Here is a 16,180-nt window from a genome sequence, read left to right as displayed (position 1 = left end):
CCAGGCTTTTGTTATTTTAAAGGCATTTTACTAACATGACTAGCAAGAAATATGTATTCCCAATAAAACAATATGGATTATACTCATATATGCTTAATATATTTTGTTCCCCTTTTTTCAGTTTTTCCCTTATGGTGATGCCTCAAAGTTTGCTCAACACGCTTTCAGAACCTTTGACAAGAATGGAGATGGCACCATCGACTTCAGAGAGTTCATCTGTGCCCTTTCCATCACATCACGAGGCAGCTTCGAACAGAAACTCAACTGGGCCTTTAACATGTACGACCTGGACGGAGATGGCAAAATCACACGAGTTGAGATGCTCGAGATCATTGAGGTACTTAATTCAGTCTGTTCTCCTGTTTATTTGCATAAAGCAATGATTAATAATTTTTTTTAATTTTGTACAAATTAAAGCTCCAGTCAGATCAGCCTTCTAGAATAAGCTAGCTATGTTATTTTATGTATTTATATTTACATACTCAAAATTTCTACCCAATGAAATTTTTCAGAGTTTGGCATATAGAAAAGTCAAAATTCCTTATGAGAAGGCCCATAGAGAGATTTTAATTTACTTGACTTTTCCAGGTCTATAAATCTCTCTTTTAAAATTAGGCTAGGTTTTTCAAGACTATGGGAATAAATATATTGATTTTTAGTCGTTTTGGATTATTTTATTGCTTGTCATGTCTTATTTTAAATCATCTTGAGTCCTAGAAGATAAACTGTGGTTCTATATATGGAGTGATTCGCCCCCTAATGGTCAAAGAGAGTTATGTTACCTTTATTAGTGCCACAGCTCAATGGGTCTCTGACTCCCCAAAATAATTTAATCCATATTGTTCTGTTTTCCTCATTAAAAGGCAATCTACAAGATGGTGGGGACTGTTATCATGATGAAGATGAATGAGGACGGCTTGACGCCCGAGCAGCGGGTCGACAAAATCTTCAGTAAGATGGATAAGAACAACGATGATCAGATCACATTGGAAGAGTTCAAAGAAGCAGCAAAGAGTGACCCGTCCATTGTATTACTGCTTCAGTGTGACCTGCAAAAATGAGTGTCTCAGAAAAGTGCCAGGGACTGCACAAATGATTAATGTTCCATTCAGTTTGCAGCTATTTCCACTGATAAAAAAAATTGCTTGGACTACCTTTCAATGAATCCGCTTCCTGTGTTTGAAACACTTGTGTGCATGAGAATGGTCTTTGCTAACAAATTTCACATATGCCCCCACATGAACACCTTTGCACACACAAATTCTCTCTCACACACACACACACACACATACAGAAAATGCCATGCACGCATAGAATTTCTGAATATTTTATATGGATATTAATATACCTATAAATATTGACTGGTCAAAATTAACTGCAAAGTACCTTCTGAATCCACTGGAGCATGCGCATCACTGATGTGCTGTATTAAATCGAGCTACTATTTATTGTACTGATGCTAGCTATGTGTACCATATACTGCATAATGTCAACCGAATCGATTCTTATGGTAATCGTAACTGTTCCGGGTTTACCCACTCGTCTGGATGGACAAAAAGATAAGCTTATGTCCACTGAATTTTTCCCTTCAAATGTGCTTGTACTGTTGGTGAATATAAATGTAGTTTATTTGCATGCCATTAGGTTTGCTATAAGAGTACTTCCCTCATTTGCATCCTGCATAATGAATGATAACAAGCCTTATTTAGAAGAAACATTAGAGATCTGAAATAGAATTAGATGGATAATTCATTGGTTTTGCAAGGTTCTGTGATGCATTGATGGGAAAAGGCTAGTTTACTACACCTTCTATGTCTAGCATGTACATCACATAAGAGGGATTCAGTGTGGCCGAATGTAATCTGTGAGAATAATTCAGCAGCTGATAGCATATATTCATTCTCATGGTGGAAATATTATGCCACAAAAAATATTCCCATATAAAACCTACAAGCTGTGCAGTTTCAGAATGTCATCAAATGTAATAAATTGCATATCATTGTGCAACTTTATGTGGGGCCTGTGCATGGAATGAATTTATAAATATCATTTTTGGGTTTAAAGTGATATAAAATCTTGACAGCCAAGATGTCCAAGACTGTATTTATTTCTACTTTTTACATAATGGTTTTAAAGGTGAACTCCACCTGAGGGTTTCAAAGGTTAACCCTAAAGTGATTACTTTTTAAATCCTGACATGTGCACCAACTTCACATTTTGAGCACCGACTCGATTTCTAAATATGCACATTTCTGTGCTCCATTTGAAAGTACATTCTGCCCGTGTCAAGAGCTTTACACAAGCATAATCTTGGTCATTGTAATGTTTACCTAGGCACTGCTCCAAATTCATGCAATGGCAAACTTTTCCAATTTAAAAGTTATTTTGTACATGTAGCATGTATTGTGCCCCTGATGCCATGGCTGCTCTACTTCTTGTGTTGTGGTTTAAACTAATAAAAGAGTACAAGGGATTTTTTCCTCAATGTCCGAGTTTGATTTGAAAAGATTTTGGTGGTCAGCATGTAGATATTGAAATGTATTTTTACCTGCAATGAGTAACTGATATGAGTAACTTTTATGCAGCTATGCAAATACTTTTAAAAAAGGAATATACTTCTGTTGTAATTTAAGGAAGAATCTGAAAGGCTATCATTTTCATGAGAGAAATATATTGGAATATTTTTGCAAAAACTGTCAGATTATAACAGATTATAACAGATTATAATTCTGGATAGCAAATGTAGTCTGTAAAACATAAGACGTCCGTTAGATGGCAGCAGAGTGTTTAATTTGTAGGACATGAGGCCGCATGAGGCCTAGATATGCATTTGAGTTGTATATATCATGTATATCTATAACATGAGCGGCTAAATATTGAAACATTCACGCCGATTTTGGTGTTTTTTTGTCAATTATTTGCCGATCAGTTGGATTTATTGTTCCGTTTATTAAACTGAAAAATTGCTAAGTATTAAATATGTTATATAGTCATTTTCTCTCCGCTATTTTGATTTTTTATATTGCCAATGTATCATAAATATATACATGAATAAAGAACAAATTAAAATTTACAGATTTAATAAACATATAAGAAATGCAAGAAATTCTTTAAAATAAAGATATTAAAATAAATATTACATTTCGTCAAAATATATTGAATTCTATAGCTAAATAAATTAAAAAGGCAGCAGATGTGTTATGAAATTAAATATGAGTAATTTGAGGAAGAAATTGCTTGGATATATAAGCTAGCAATAGTAAATGTGCTTTTGATGACTGAATTTACTACAATTAATATGAGATTTGGCAAGGAGCAATAAAAAATAATAATAAAGTATTACTTTCTTGTTTTGTTCACGTTAGAGAAACCAAATAACATCCTAGAACAAGCAAAAGTAGTTTTTGGTTAATAAACAAATGAATATATCTAAAATAATTGCTTATAAGGACAAATATGAAAAATATGATGTCCCGTTTTGCTAGGGGCACACACACACACAAAAAGAAACTTTTGTCTTTAATATTTTTTAGAATGAAACCTGAGTGGAATCGCTGCTTGACGTCACCTCAAAGGAACCTGACCGAAGCCTTCCCGGAAAGACGTCATCGCACTGCGCCATCAAACATTGCAAAGTGCGCAGCTACCTAGCTCGTGCTAGTTGCTACTGATTAGTACTGGTTAAGGCTTTTATTTATTTATTTATTTTTTTTGTAAAGTTTGAGTTTTGTTTCTTTAAAAAGGTCCAGCCATGGCGATGCAAGCAGCTAAACGAGCGAATGTAAGTCCAGATTCGGTTCAAATGATCGTGATGTTGATAGTGTATTGCTCAAAATGGATAATCGGTAACGTTACATTAGCGATTAATGTTTACTGTTGTTTTCCTGGTATAAACGTGATCAGTAACCTCTAAGACAAAGACATAAGAGTTATTGCTAGTTGAATGTTAAACATATTTTTTCCTGTTTTTAGTATTTTTACGATTAGACGTATTTAGGACTCGAGTGCCCTCTCTTATGTAGAAAAAACGGTCAAAATGTTTACCAAATTGCGTCCATGTCGGAATTCGTGAATTATTTTTCGTGATTAACATTACATGTCATTCGAAGCGCCTTAGAACGTTCAAATTCTTTAAATGACTGTGGTTTGTGTTTTAATAATCTAAAACGGTAACATTTCATGTACGTTATGTGTATATTAATGTTTCGCTTTGTTGGCACGTTTCAGATTCGTTTACCTCCAGAGGTGAACAGGATATTGTATATTCGTAACCTTCCATACAAAATCACAGCAGAGGAGATGTATGACATCTTTGGAAAGTATGGGCCAATTCGTCAGATCAGAGTGTAAGTATCAGGTGTCAGAGTTCTTAATAAACACTTTTATTTAAAGAAAGTGCTGATTGTGTATTTTTGTAAGATGGGTAACTGATTGTTCAGCTATTGTTTTAGTGGGAACACACCAGAGACGAGAGGAACAGCCTATGTCATATACGAAGACATCTTTGATGCCAAAAATGCCTGTGATCACCTTTCTGGATTCAATGTCTGCAACAGATACTTAGTTGTATTGTACTATAATGCAAACAGGGTGAGTTTAACTGTTTTTGCCTTTGATTCTAACATTAACTTTATTTCATGGGAAACTGAAATATTTTCATTATATTTTGTTGTATGTTAAAGTAGTAGTTCACCTAAATATTAAGATTCGGTCCTTTAATTTATTTCTGTTTCAAACAATTATAATTGTATTTCTTCTGAGGAGTAAAAAAGGGGAAAAAAATGCAAAATAGTATTAACCATACAATGAAAACAGACAGTGACTATTGACTAATCTCAGAATGAGCTTTATTCGCCAAGTTTGTGCAAACACATGAAATTTGTAATCTATATACCATTTTGTCAGTTCCTTTTAAAGTTTAATTCAATGATTTTGACTAAAAAAAAAACTCTAATGCTGCCTGTTTCCCCCTGTCAAGGCTTTCCAAAAAATGGACACAAAGAAAAAGGAGGAGCAGCTGAAAATTCTCAAAGAGAAATACGGGATAAACACAGACCCACCGAAATAGTCAACATTTGATTATTTCTGTTGTGCTATTTTTCTTCCTTGTACCATACCCATCTCACTTTAAACCTTTAAATAAAAAAGTTCCTGTTGAACAGTGTTCATTACTAGGACTGAAGTCTTGTTATATATTGACCTAATGTCTTTTTCAGTTAGTTTTCTGTTCATTTTGAATAAAGTGGTAAAAATTTGTTAATCAGCATTTGTTTTATTAAATAAATGTTTTTCTTTTTTTAAAATATCTGATTGGTGTCTTATTTGCATATTTGTATTATACATGTGAACTAGTACATAATTTATAGCCATACATACGTTTATAGCCAGCTAGATTTTACAAATTAAAATCCATAATGAACAATGATTTGACTGGAGAACATTTTGGATTCACATTTAATTGGTAATCAATATAATATTGCTTATAAGTTCATATACAGTATATTACTTTAAATATATATGTATATATATATATATTTCATTGCATTTTCAATAATTGCATTTATATGATTTTGGTTATACAATAACATTAACGTTGTTTAGAGATGAGTGAGGAAAAAACATTAACCTAGAATTAATTTGATTACAACATATTCATCTTTATAGTCATACACTATATTAATTGTTAATAATTCAATATCTTGCGTTGGTTCAGGATTTAAACTTTGTTAAATATCGTTGCCTCCGTCTTTTACTGAACTTCCGTCTGACCATAAATGAGCCAATCAGGTGAACGCGCGAGAACGAGGCGCGAAAGCAACTTTATGGCATCTAATTAGTATCTTTTGATTCCTTCGTGAAATTATCGGATATAGAAGTTGGTCTTCGGTTTTCCCCGATTTTCGTATAACTGAAACTTAGTTGATCGCTAAAACTAATATAAGTATCACGGGGTGAAAATTTCGTCCTCATCGGTCCCACACAAGAGAGGCCAAGATGTCGTTGGTCAGCACTGAAATAAAAGCGGAGTATATCCTGCAGTGGTGAGTGTTTGTCATAAAGGTTTATTTCATGTTGTAACGTTTGGCTTTATCTATTAAATGTGTGTTGATTGAAATAATTGACATTGGTCGAAATGGTTTTGTCGCGTTTTAGGCGTTCGTAAAAAAAAAAGGAAAGTCACAACTTTGTGAATAAATGTCCTGACGCTTTACTGACGCAACATAATCTAAAGTCAATTTCGGGAATTTTCAAAGGGTTGTTAAAACTAACAGCTTACGCCTAATACGAAGCTGAAGGTTACTTTACTAGATTAATTTTATGGACCAGTGTATTTGACATGCAAGGCATTGCAAAATGTGAATTTCATGTGTTAGCAATCAGAGGATGCACCAGTTGCCTGTAAATTCCTAGACCTCACCTGTGATAACAGTCAGTTGACACACTCCTTCCAACACCTTTCCTAATTACCGGAGTAATTTTTTATTTTTAACGTGTACTCTAACAGGTACCTTGAGGTAAACTACGGGGTTAATGCTCATACTATGTATTGTCTTATGTCATGTTCAGTGTTCTATTAATAAAAAATGTACAGAATAAAGTTTTGCAGTAAAGTTTTTTTTCGTAGTGCATTTTCCTCTTTCCTGACCCTTAGTGTTATATTTAATGTAACATTAAAAAACCTAAAACATGCTTACTTTGATGCATATAAATTGTAGTCTAAACTCTTGATATTGGTTGTCTTTAATTGTTGGATGTTTGTTTAGTGTTGTAAAATTATATAAAAAGTGTGTCCGTTTTATGTCAACTATTTACAAGTTTACGGAGTAATGTAAGAGTCCTTTTTTTCCTCATACTTCCTCTCTCTGTTTCTAGATACATCCAGAGAGATTTAGTCACAGAAGGGGCCACCATGTGTTCTATTCCAGGACTCCCATCAATGGGTTCAAATGTACCCGTACTCATTACCAGAGTAAACCTGAACCCAGCATGTGCTCTGGTAGAGTTTTGGGGGAATTTTGATCAAGACAGAAAATTTGCATATCAGCAGCTGAAAAAAGAGATTCAGAACCCCAGAGAGGTTTTTTGTGAATCGGATGGAAACCCTGGTGACTTGTGTCTTGTACGAGTGTATGAAACATGGTACAGAGCCCGTATAGTGTCCAGAGATACTGACGAGTACAGTGTGTTTTTAATTGATGAAGGCAGAACGCTGCGTGCCACTGTAAACACTTTAGCATGGGGCAAAAGGGACTTTTTCTATCTTCCCCCTGAAGTTGAATTCTGTGTTCTTGCCAATGTCCTACCACTGTCTCCTGAAAACAAATGGTCAGCAATGGCCTTAGAGTTCATGAAGGTCTTCTGTGGTCGAAGAGTTAGTGCCACTGTTCAAGATGTTCTTGTGCCTCATCGAACATTCCTACTTGACATTCCTTTTCTGTCCAGTCAGATGTTTGAAATGGGCTTTGCAAAGAAGCTGTACAGTGATCGGTTCAAGGAGTTTGTTGCCAGATCTTTGCAGGCCAACAGTGGGCCTGGAGAAACTCAGAGAATTTCTTCCATTAGGACCAAACCAATTGAAATCATCGAGCAAACAGAGAAGCAGCAGGCCTACATGTACCCAGAGCTACAGACCGATACTGTTGAGACCGTTGTGGTCACAGAAGTAACAAGTCCATTTCGAATATTCTGTCAGCTTAAGGTTTTTTCCCAGGAGCTGAAAAAGTTAACTGAACAGATAACTCAGCATTACGAGGGAAGAGTTTGTTGTAACTTCGCAAAACTAGAGAATCTAGGCAGCCCGTGTGTGTCAAGAGGAAGCGACGGCAAGTGGTATCGGTCTGTGGTGCAGCAGGTCATGTCTCCCAAGAATGTGGTTGAAATTTTGCAGGTGGATTATGGGAAGAAACAATTTGTACAAGTTGAGAATGTCAGACCACTTTCCACTGAATTCTTCAGGATGCCTGTCATAACATATGTTTGCTCCCTTCATGGAATAGTCGACAGCGGTGTTGGCTGGACAGCTTCACAAATTGATTACCTGAAATCTCTCCTGCTCAACCGCACAGTGATTGCCAAGTTTCAGTATCAAAGCACTTCTGAAGGTGTCCACTATGTCACATTTTACGGAGAGGAGAACATGAACATCAACAAATTGTTTGAACTGAAACAGAAATGTTCACTAGACTCTGATATGACCCTTACAGACTTTGCTGTTCAAAAGAGCCCATTATCTCAAAAGAGCAAGATTTTGGAAACAACCAAGGCCACACACATCGATGAAACCTTTTCTGACGTTAAAGGGAACAAGCCAGTCTTTTTCACAGAAAGTCTTACACCTAACACTTCACACGTGGCAGTTGTACAGCATGTTGAGAACCCTGGAAAGTTTTGGATTCAAACTCGGCGATACGCAGATGAATTCAGTCAGCTAATGAATGGTCTTGGAAATCTGTACAGTGATCCAACAAGCACTGAAGGATTGATAAGAAAGCCTGTTGTCGGTCTCCTCTGTGCAGCTAAAGCCCAGGATGGTGTGTTCTATAGAGCGGCTATCTATAAGGTAATTGAAAAGAAAGCAGAAGTTTACTTCCTTGACTATGGTAATACAGAACTTGTTGATTGTTTCAACCTTAGACAGTTGCCTCTGAGATTTCAGCAGTTGCCTGCTGTGGCAGTAAAGTGCTCCCTCTATGGCATTAAGTCCAGACTGAAACATTGGGACGAGAGGGCTACATTGTTCTTTTCAAAACTTGTTGAAGACCGAGTACTTGATTTGCACATACAAGACAAGCATCAAGACACTCACATTGTCCAGTTAGTGGATCCGAGATTAGATGGAGAAAATGATGTGAGCAAGTTGCTGTGCAATGCAGATTTTGCAGACAGTGAAAAGTGCTGTGTGGATAATTCTACCACAAGATCTTGTGGTTTAAAAACTACACACACATCTGGTGTATTCTTGACAGGAGCTTGGCATCAAACGCCTTCCAGCTCTTCTGCCATAACAGACAGTGGATCTGCTTTCAAGGAATACTTGTTTCCCATTGGAAGTTCACTGGAGGTGACTGTATCCTACATTGAGAGTCCAAATGATTTTTGGTGTCAAAAAGGCAGAAATGCAGCATGTTTAGAAGTGCTAATGCAAGACATACAGCGTTTCTATGCTCATAGTAAATTTCAGCCACCTTTGGAAGCAGCTTGTGTTGCCCGTCATCCTGAAACTGGGATATGGTACAGAGCCTTGGTCATTCAAAAGCACCAAACGCCTCATGTGGATGTCTTGTTTGTTGACTATGGACAGACAAAGACGGTTGCTGTTGAACATCTTCGAAAGATCACTCCAGCATTCTTGAAAATGAAAGGACAAGCCTTTCGATGCAGTTTGTATAACCTGATCCAACCAGTTTCCCACTCGGCTTTAGACTGGAACCCTGAAGCCACATTGCAGTTTCAAGAGTTTGTTGACACCGCAGCATCCATGAATGTGCCATTAAAATGCACCATATTTGCTGTAATGTATGACTTCCAGAAAGTTGTATTCAATGTGGTAGACTTGGAGACTCCATTCCAAAGCATTTGCAATCTCCTTGTCCAAAGACGTCTAGCTGACCGTGCTCCCTCTAAGAAAGCTCCTCTTCCACCCTTTCGCCTGGACACCTACTATTATTCTTCACATGGAGTCAAGACTGGGTGTGAAGAGGAAGTGAGTATCACCTGTGTGAAAAGTGTCACTCATTTCTTTTGCCATCTTGCCAGGAATTCGGAGGAGATTGAGAAACTTTCAAAGAAGGTCAATTTCCTATGCCGTCAGCTAGAGGAAACCAAGTGTCCTCAGACTTTTGGAACAGTTTGCTTTGCAAAATACACAGATGGACTTTGGTACAGAGGCCAAATAAAGTCTACAAAACCATCAGTTGTGGTTAATTTTGTGGATTACGGTGACACCTTGGAAGTAGATAAATCAGACTTACTGCCGGTTCCAATTGAAGCAGGAGAAATTATGTCCATCCCAGTGCAGGCAATTGAATGTGGGCTCTCAGATATGCCTGAAGATGTGTCATGTGAAGTTGGAAATTGGTTTCAGAATTTTGCGGACAGTCATTGTTTCACTGCTTTGATCGTGGCAAAAGACCCAGGAGGAAAGCTTTTGGTGGAACTTTATGAGGGAAAAACTCAAGTGAATGCACTGATCAGACAGAAGTTTCACAATGAAATCCATAGAAATGAACCAAGTGAATTCAAAGGATATAGTTCAAAGAACAGAAGTGCACAAAGTGGGGCAACCCATATGAAGGAAAGTTACAGTGGTCTAAAGCGAGATTTCGTTTATCAAGTTCCCCAATCCCGTGACAGTTTTGCAGCACAAGAAGGGGAAGTTGAATCAAAACAGCCACAGAGCAAGTGGGGATTCCATACAGATGGCAGACCAGAACCAACAAGAGATTTTGAGACCTTGCATAATTCCCAAAAACAACATGATCCACAAAGAAAGTGCAATGATAGAGCTGATGTGCGGCACCCCTGTACGTCTGACAAAACTGATTTTTTTAAACCCAAGTCCCAGGCTCTTCTTAACGAATCGGCACTCCCAGTAAAAATAATAAAACCAGGTCAAGAAGCTGAGGTATTCATCTCTCATTGCAATAGCCCCTGTAGCTTCTTTGTTCAGTTTGCAACTGATGAGGATGACATTTATTCACTTGTGGAGAAGTTGAATGCTGACCAATCAAGGTGCGCCAACATCGATCCCAGTGATATTCATGAGGGAGACTTGGTTTGTGCAATGTTTCCTGAAGATAACTCCTGGTACCGTGCAGCAGTAAGAAAAAATATCTGTGACCGCGTCAATGTTGAATTTGTTGACTTTGGAAACACGGTTACAATTTCTTCCTCAAAAATATGTCGTCTTGATCAATCATTTGCTTCGTTTCCTAGGTACAGCAATCACTGCTCTGTACATAAACTAAATGTTGAGAGTGGAGACCAAGAACTTGCACCCAACTTCAAACAAGTAATTGAACAAAACATTGAAAAGGTCATGTGCACATTTGTGAAAATGTCGGGGACCATTTGGGAAGTGAAACTTGATGTTAATGGTGTAGTGCTTGGATCCACCTGCAGGGGTGATGTTACACCAGCAACTGAGCTTACGACCCCAGGTGTCAAGCAGACATCTGATATCAAAGTCTGTACCCATTACAAGAACCCTACCATATCAGCTGGTCAAATAATCACTGGATACACCTCATTCATCAAGGGTCCTCAGCTCTTCTGGTGCCAGTATGCAGCAACGGACAAACTTCAAGAGATTTCAGATACATTACAGAATGCTGGTAATGCATCAGAAAAAACTATGAGTGAGCAATCTCTGCCAGTTGGAAGTGCTTGCATTGCCCTTTTCACTGAAGATAATTTGTGGTATCGAGCTAAAGTTACATCTAGGGAACTTGACATTCTCTCCATTACCTTTGTAGACTATGGAAATGAGGCAAAAGTCAATATTGGTGACGTTAAAACACTTCCACCTGAGCTATCAGATGTGCCCCCTCAGGCATTCGACTGCCAGCTTGAAGGTTTTGATCTTTCCAAGGGTTTCTGGGCTGAAGAGGCAGATGATGTGTTCTTTGAGCTAGTTAATGACAAGCTTTTAAATATCACTGTTGAGAAAATGGAGAACTCCGAAATGCCACACTTTGTCAAGCTGGATTGCAATGGTGCTGTCATTAATGATACCATGAGAAGCTATTGGAAAAGTCAAAGTGCTGAAACTTCATCTGTTGAACTATTAAGTGAAGCAAAACTGGTGCCTACCGATGTCTCTGTGGCTGCTGAAGTTAATATTGACTCAGTAGTTATCCATGATTCAGACACTGACTATGTTGACAATGAAGCCTGCACATCAGTTCTCGAAATGCAACATTCTGAACAAGAGCAGTTTGATTTACTGACAAGTACAAAAGTTGGAAATGAAGCACAGGATGAGTCACTCGAGATGATTACTGAAAATGTTGCCTCACTTGATACAGTGAGCATAGCGCCCTCTGATGCACAAGAGGATCATGAAACCATATGTGTCATGAAAGATGAATCAGTTTCAGCTTTCACAAGTCCATTAATCACAACACACCAACATGCGTTTCCTGAGACAGACCCAATACCCCTTCCTGTAGTTTTGTCACAGCACTCTGAGGGAGCTACATCTACGATTTCCTCCGAGAATATAAATAGCTTCTTGATGAATAACACAGATTCTCAATTATGCATTGTTGAGGAACCAGAGTTACCATCATTTGAGATCATTAAATCAGGTAAGCTTGAATGTGACATACAATTTGTCATGCAACTTCTAGAAATACAATATTCACTGTATGCAAATTGCCTTCTTTCCTTGTTTAAAAAAACTTAAAATCTTAATATTTTAAAGACTTGGGCTATTTAAGGCGAGCAACAGAGATGAAGCTTGTTGGATCAGAATGTGTGATATGGTCTCATGCAAGAAGAAATTGGTGCGAAGCACAAATTTTAAAAATTTCTGAAGATGCTGCATTGGTGAGAATTTATCTCTTCTCATTCACACTTTTTTTTTTTTATTTAAGTGTTACCGTTAGATGTTTTTTCTGGTAAAGAAACCTGGTTTTGTTTAGTATAACCAATTGTTTGTTCGGTTTATTATTTTTTTTTTTCAGGTGTTGCTCGTGGAACATGACTCTGAAGTGGTAGTAGATCCTCTCAATATCTTCGAAATTCTGCCAGACAAGCCATTGCAGGTGTGGAATGCTGGAGTTTTGTTTGTTTATAATCAAAGTATTTTTTACTCATCTACTGCTTTAATTGCAGACTTCGTGCATTGAAGCTGCAGTTCTAAGTGGTAAGTATTGTATTTTTCTGTATGTATGTATGTGTATAGATGTATATTTTTTAAGGAAAAAAACAGGGATACATTGTGTGTGTGTGTGTGTGTGTGTGTATATATGTATGCGTATATATATGTGTATATATATATTACTAATTTTTTTTACACCAATGTCTTACAATGTCACATTTTTTTTTCTCTCTCTTTGTTTCTGCTATATATATATATATATAATTAATTTTTTTATTTATTTTTTATTGATCCTTAAAACACAAAAATTGTTTTGTAGATGAAGTAACCAGGGAGAAACATACTAAATTGAAAAAAAGTCCTTCAAAGGTAAATGGATGTTTAACTGTGCTATGTAGAATGTTAAAGCAGTTGAGAATTGAACATGTACTTTAACAACCAATTCTACCTCTGATTACACCAGGTGGAAGATGCAGAATATGGAACCGTTGTCACTTCAGAGTCTGAAGAACCAAATGGTAAGTGTTTGTATAGATTTGCAAAATCAATGCATAACATACTGCAAGGGCAGACGAATAAATTTATACACATTAAAATATACTATAGTGTTATTAATTTGTGGTAAAGTACCATGTAATTCATAAGTGCAAAATTGTTCAAAATTGTGCGTTTTTTTTTATTTTATTTTTATTTTTTTATGTCAAGGTGAAGAAACACGCATTGCCCAAATGGATCCAGGTGATGAACTTGCAGACCAGGTACAGTGTGATGCTGTTATACCAATCAAAAGCGAATACAGTTGAGTGATAGTAATCTGATAGCGCTGTGTTCACTTGTAGCCTCAAGCCACAGGGTGTGCATCCTGCTCCATTGTTTTGGTTGAACATTCTGAGGGTAAGTGAGCTTGCTTGATTTACCTACTTATTAAAAAGTATCGGGACCTCAGTTCCAAATTGTGCATAGTACATTTTATGAATGTACTGTATAATGTCTGTTTGCATTAAAAAGTGATCTTCTATTAAATCTGCATTTAAATGAATGTCTGTGTTCAGACAGCATGAAATATCAAGTCTATGTGAAAAATTCACATTTTCACATTGACCAGGTTTGCATGCACATCATCTTTCACACAAAACTGAAGTGGAAAAAAACAACAACATTATTGTCCTGCTTTATCCTGGACATCAATGCCAATGACAGTGCTGTTTTTATTTTTTTTCAGTTGTAGCTGTGTCAGGGGATCTTGTTGAAGTACTTACTGTAAGTACACAAATATCACATAAGATTATTGAGGTTTAAAACTACTTAAATGGTTTTTAACGACTCCTCTTCAATTTATTTGTACTCCAGCCTGATCAGGTAGAAAGCAAGGAGCCCCAAGAGGATTTACATACTTCAGATGGAGAGCATGGAGGTTGCCTTTCATACTATGAGATATAAACTCAAACTTCATTAAAAATTAGCTGATTGTGCTATTTTATTGTAATTTGTAAAATATGACTTTTTAGAAGATGCTGCCAAGATGACTACTGGAGTGGAATTACTGATGGATTTCCTGGATGCTGCTCACCATAAGGTGTTTTGTCCTTTCTCTCTTTTATCTTGTTAAATACCTACACCAGTGGCTGAAAATATATTCCTTTCATATGTTTTTGCAAATACAGGATCTGTGTGAAACCGCGCTAGAGACTGATGACTTGCTTGAGGAGTTTAATAGTATGTCATGTTTGTGTTCCATATTCAGATGAAAGTCTTTCAATTTTAACATCTAGAATGGATGTTTAGCATTTATTAATTGTAATTATTTATTTTTATTAGATATACCTGAAGATCTTATTGTTCTTACCAGTGATGGAACGGAATCTGATACTGCATCTGATGGCACGGTATTATAAACTTACTGTTTACTCAATTCATTAACCACAAACATTTGAGGTGTTTATTGGTGTTCCTTACTTTGAATACTTCAGCTTCAGGGAGATACAGTTACTGTGGAAACCAATACTGATGCTGAAGAATCCTCATGTAAGTCATTTATGTGCGAATATAAATGTAAAAATCATTAACAGTCCCACAGTTTTTATTTGAAATAATATTTTTTGGTTTGAGTGAGAACTAACAAAGTCTCTTTAAAGACGAGTCATGTCACGCAGTGGCCATCTTTGAAATGCCTCTGGGGCATCCAAGTGCAGCTCCTGTCTCTTTGAATGGGGATCAAATTCTCCAAAACTGTTCACTAAGCTTAGGATAAAATGTCATCACCAAAGAAACCTGACAACTGTCATAAATGTTGTTACTTTTGCTCCAATAGTATTATAAAAAGCTTATTTCTCAGGCTAGATCAGCTAGAACGCATGCGCAGTCCTAAGAGCACGTCTCAGAGCGCTTGCTGTTTCTATAGCAACCGAGACTTCTAACAGCAGCTGCGCTGACTTTACCGATTATCGATTGGCTCTTTAATCCAAAAGGTGGGGCTTCCTGCGATTGAGCGGCCATATTGAGCGCTGCATTTTTTTCCCCATTCAAAACGATATGAGTGACATGTCTTGGGTATTCTATAGTCTTTTTTTGGAACTAATACAGCAGTGTGCTTCACAGGTGTACAAAAGTCAGATGCATCTGATTGCACCAGTGCAGAGGATTCATGTGTCACTCATCTGACCCTGAAGGTTGAGGACACATCTGACGATGTCATTTTCGTTGGTGTTTTGCAAGAATCCCAGGCAGACGTATTTGAGCCGGAGAGAGAAAATGAAAAACAGAAGCTTGACTAATGTAAACATTGTAATCCTCTCAGGAGATGGTTGATGTATCTTAAGAGGCAAGCTACTTGTGTAATGTTTTCTTTTTCTTTTGTTAATCACATTTATGGTCTGCCTAATACCATTTACAGTATAATAGCAACAATAAGCACTTCTGCCTGTTCATAGTGGAGCTGTAGTTTATTTCCTCCCATTACTGTTCAGTGATTTCTCATTGCAGATGAAGGCTGTTTTGTTTGTTTTTCAGTTATTACATAGCCTTTCATTGTTTTCCTTCTTGCATTTTGAAACAATATTTCTAAATTATACTTCATCCAGGGATTTTGTTGTTTGTTCAGAAGCTCTTAAATTTAAATTTGTGGGGAAAAGCAATTTGCTGCATTTTGTGGAAACTTGAAGTTTGCTTTAATAAATATGCAACCTTTGTGTAGCACTTGTATGAACATTTCTTAATAGAATGTTATTCAGACTATGCATGTGGGGGGGAAAAAAACATACCAATGGTGAGATATTCGGTTTAATATACAAAATTCCACATACATATAAAGAACTTAGGCACTTTTGTGGCTTTACTGGAAACCATAGAAATCTTGAA

The 16,180-nt window shown here is 36.8% G+C and overlaps 3 protein-coding genes across 3 annotated transcripts in view; all 3 read left to right on the top strand.

Annotated features, from left to right (window-relative positions):
- vsnl1a (visinin-like 1a) overlaps positions 1–2,473 on the top strand; it is a 47,114-nt gene extending 44,641 nt beyond the window's left edge. Inside the window, exons 3-4 of the mRNA XM_059498456.1 lie at positions 122–337; positions 864–2,473. Of these exons, the coding sequence (XP_059354439.1) occupies positions 122–337; positions 864–1,061 (414 nt within the window). The 3' untranslated portion in view covers positions 1,062–2,473. The remainder of the gene's footprint in view (positions 1–121; positions 338–863) is intronic.
- Positions 2,474–3,594: 1,121 nt separating this feature from the next.
- Positions 3,595–5,303, top strand: sf3b6 (splicing factor 3b, subunit 6). The gene is made up of 4 exons (XM_059497943.1): positions 3,595–3,781; positions 4,228–4,346; positions 4,452–4,590; positions 4,979–5,303. Exons 1-4 carry the CDS (start codon positions 3,752–3,754, stop codon positions 5,066–5,068), a joined length of 378 nt encoding a protein of 125 aa, XP_059353926.1. The 5' UTR covers positions 3,595–3,751; the 3' UTR covers positions 5,069–5,303.
- Positions 5,304–5,852: 549 nt separating this feature from the next.
- Positions 5,853–16,028, top strand: tdrd6 (tudor domain containing 6). The gene is made up of 16 exons (XM_059497837.1): positions 5,853–6,041; positions 6,874–12,308; positions 12,425–12,549; positions 12,687–12,767; positions 12,838–12,868; positions 13,143–13,192; positions 13,287–13,341; positions 13,529–13,581; positions 13,663–13,717; positions 14,046–14,083; positions 14,174–14,237; positions 14,332–14,399; positions 14,488–14,539; positions 14,642–14,709; positions 14,794–14,848; positions 15,422–16,028. Exons 2-16 carry the CDS (start codon positions 6,911–6,913, stop codon positions 15,595–15,597), a joined length of 6,369 nt encoding a protein of 2,122 aa, XP_059353820.1. The 5' UTR covers positions 5,853–6,041; positions 6,874–6,910; the 3' UTR covers positions 15,598–16,028.
- The last annotated feature ends 152 nt before the right edge of the window (positions 16,029–16,180 follow it).

Source organism: Carassius carassius, chromosome 18 (genome assembly GCF_963082965.1).
Source record: "Carassius carassius chromosome 18, fCarCar2.1, whole genome shotgun sequence".
In the NCBI taxonomy this organism is placed as follows: domain Eukaryota; kingdom Metazoa; phylum Chordata; class Actinopteri; order Cypriniformes; family Cyprinidae; genus Carassius; species Carassius carassius.
This window is presented reverse-complemented; position numbering and strand designations above follow the sequence as displayed.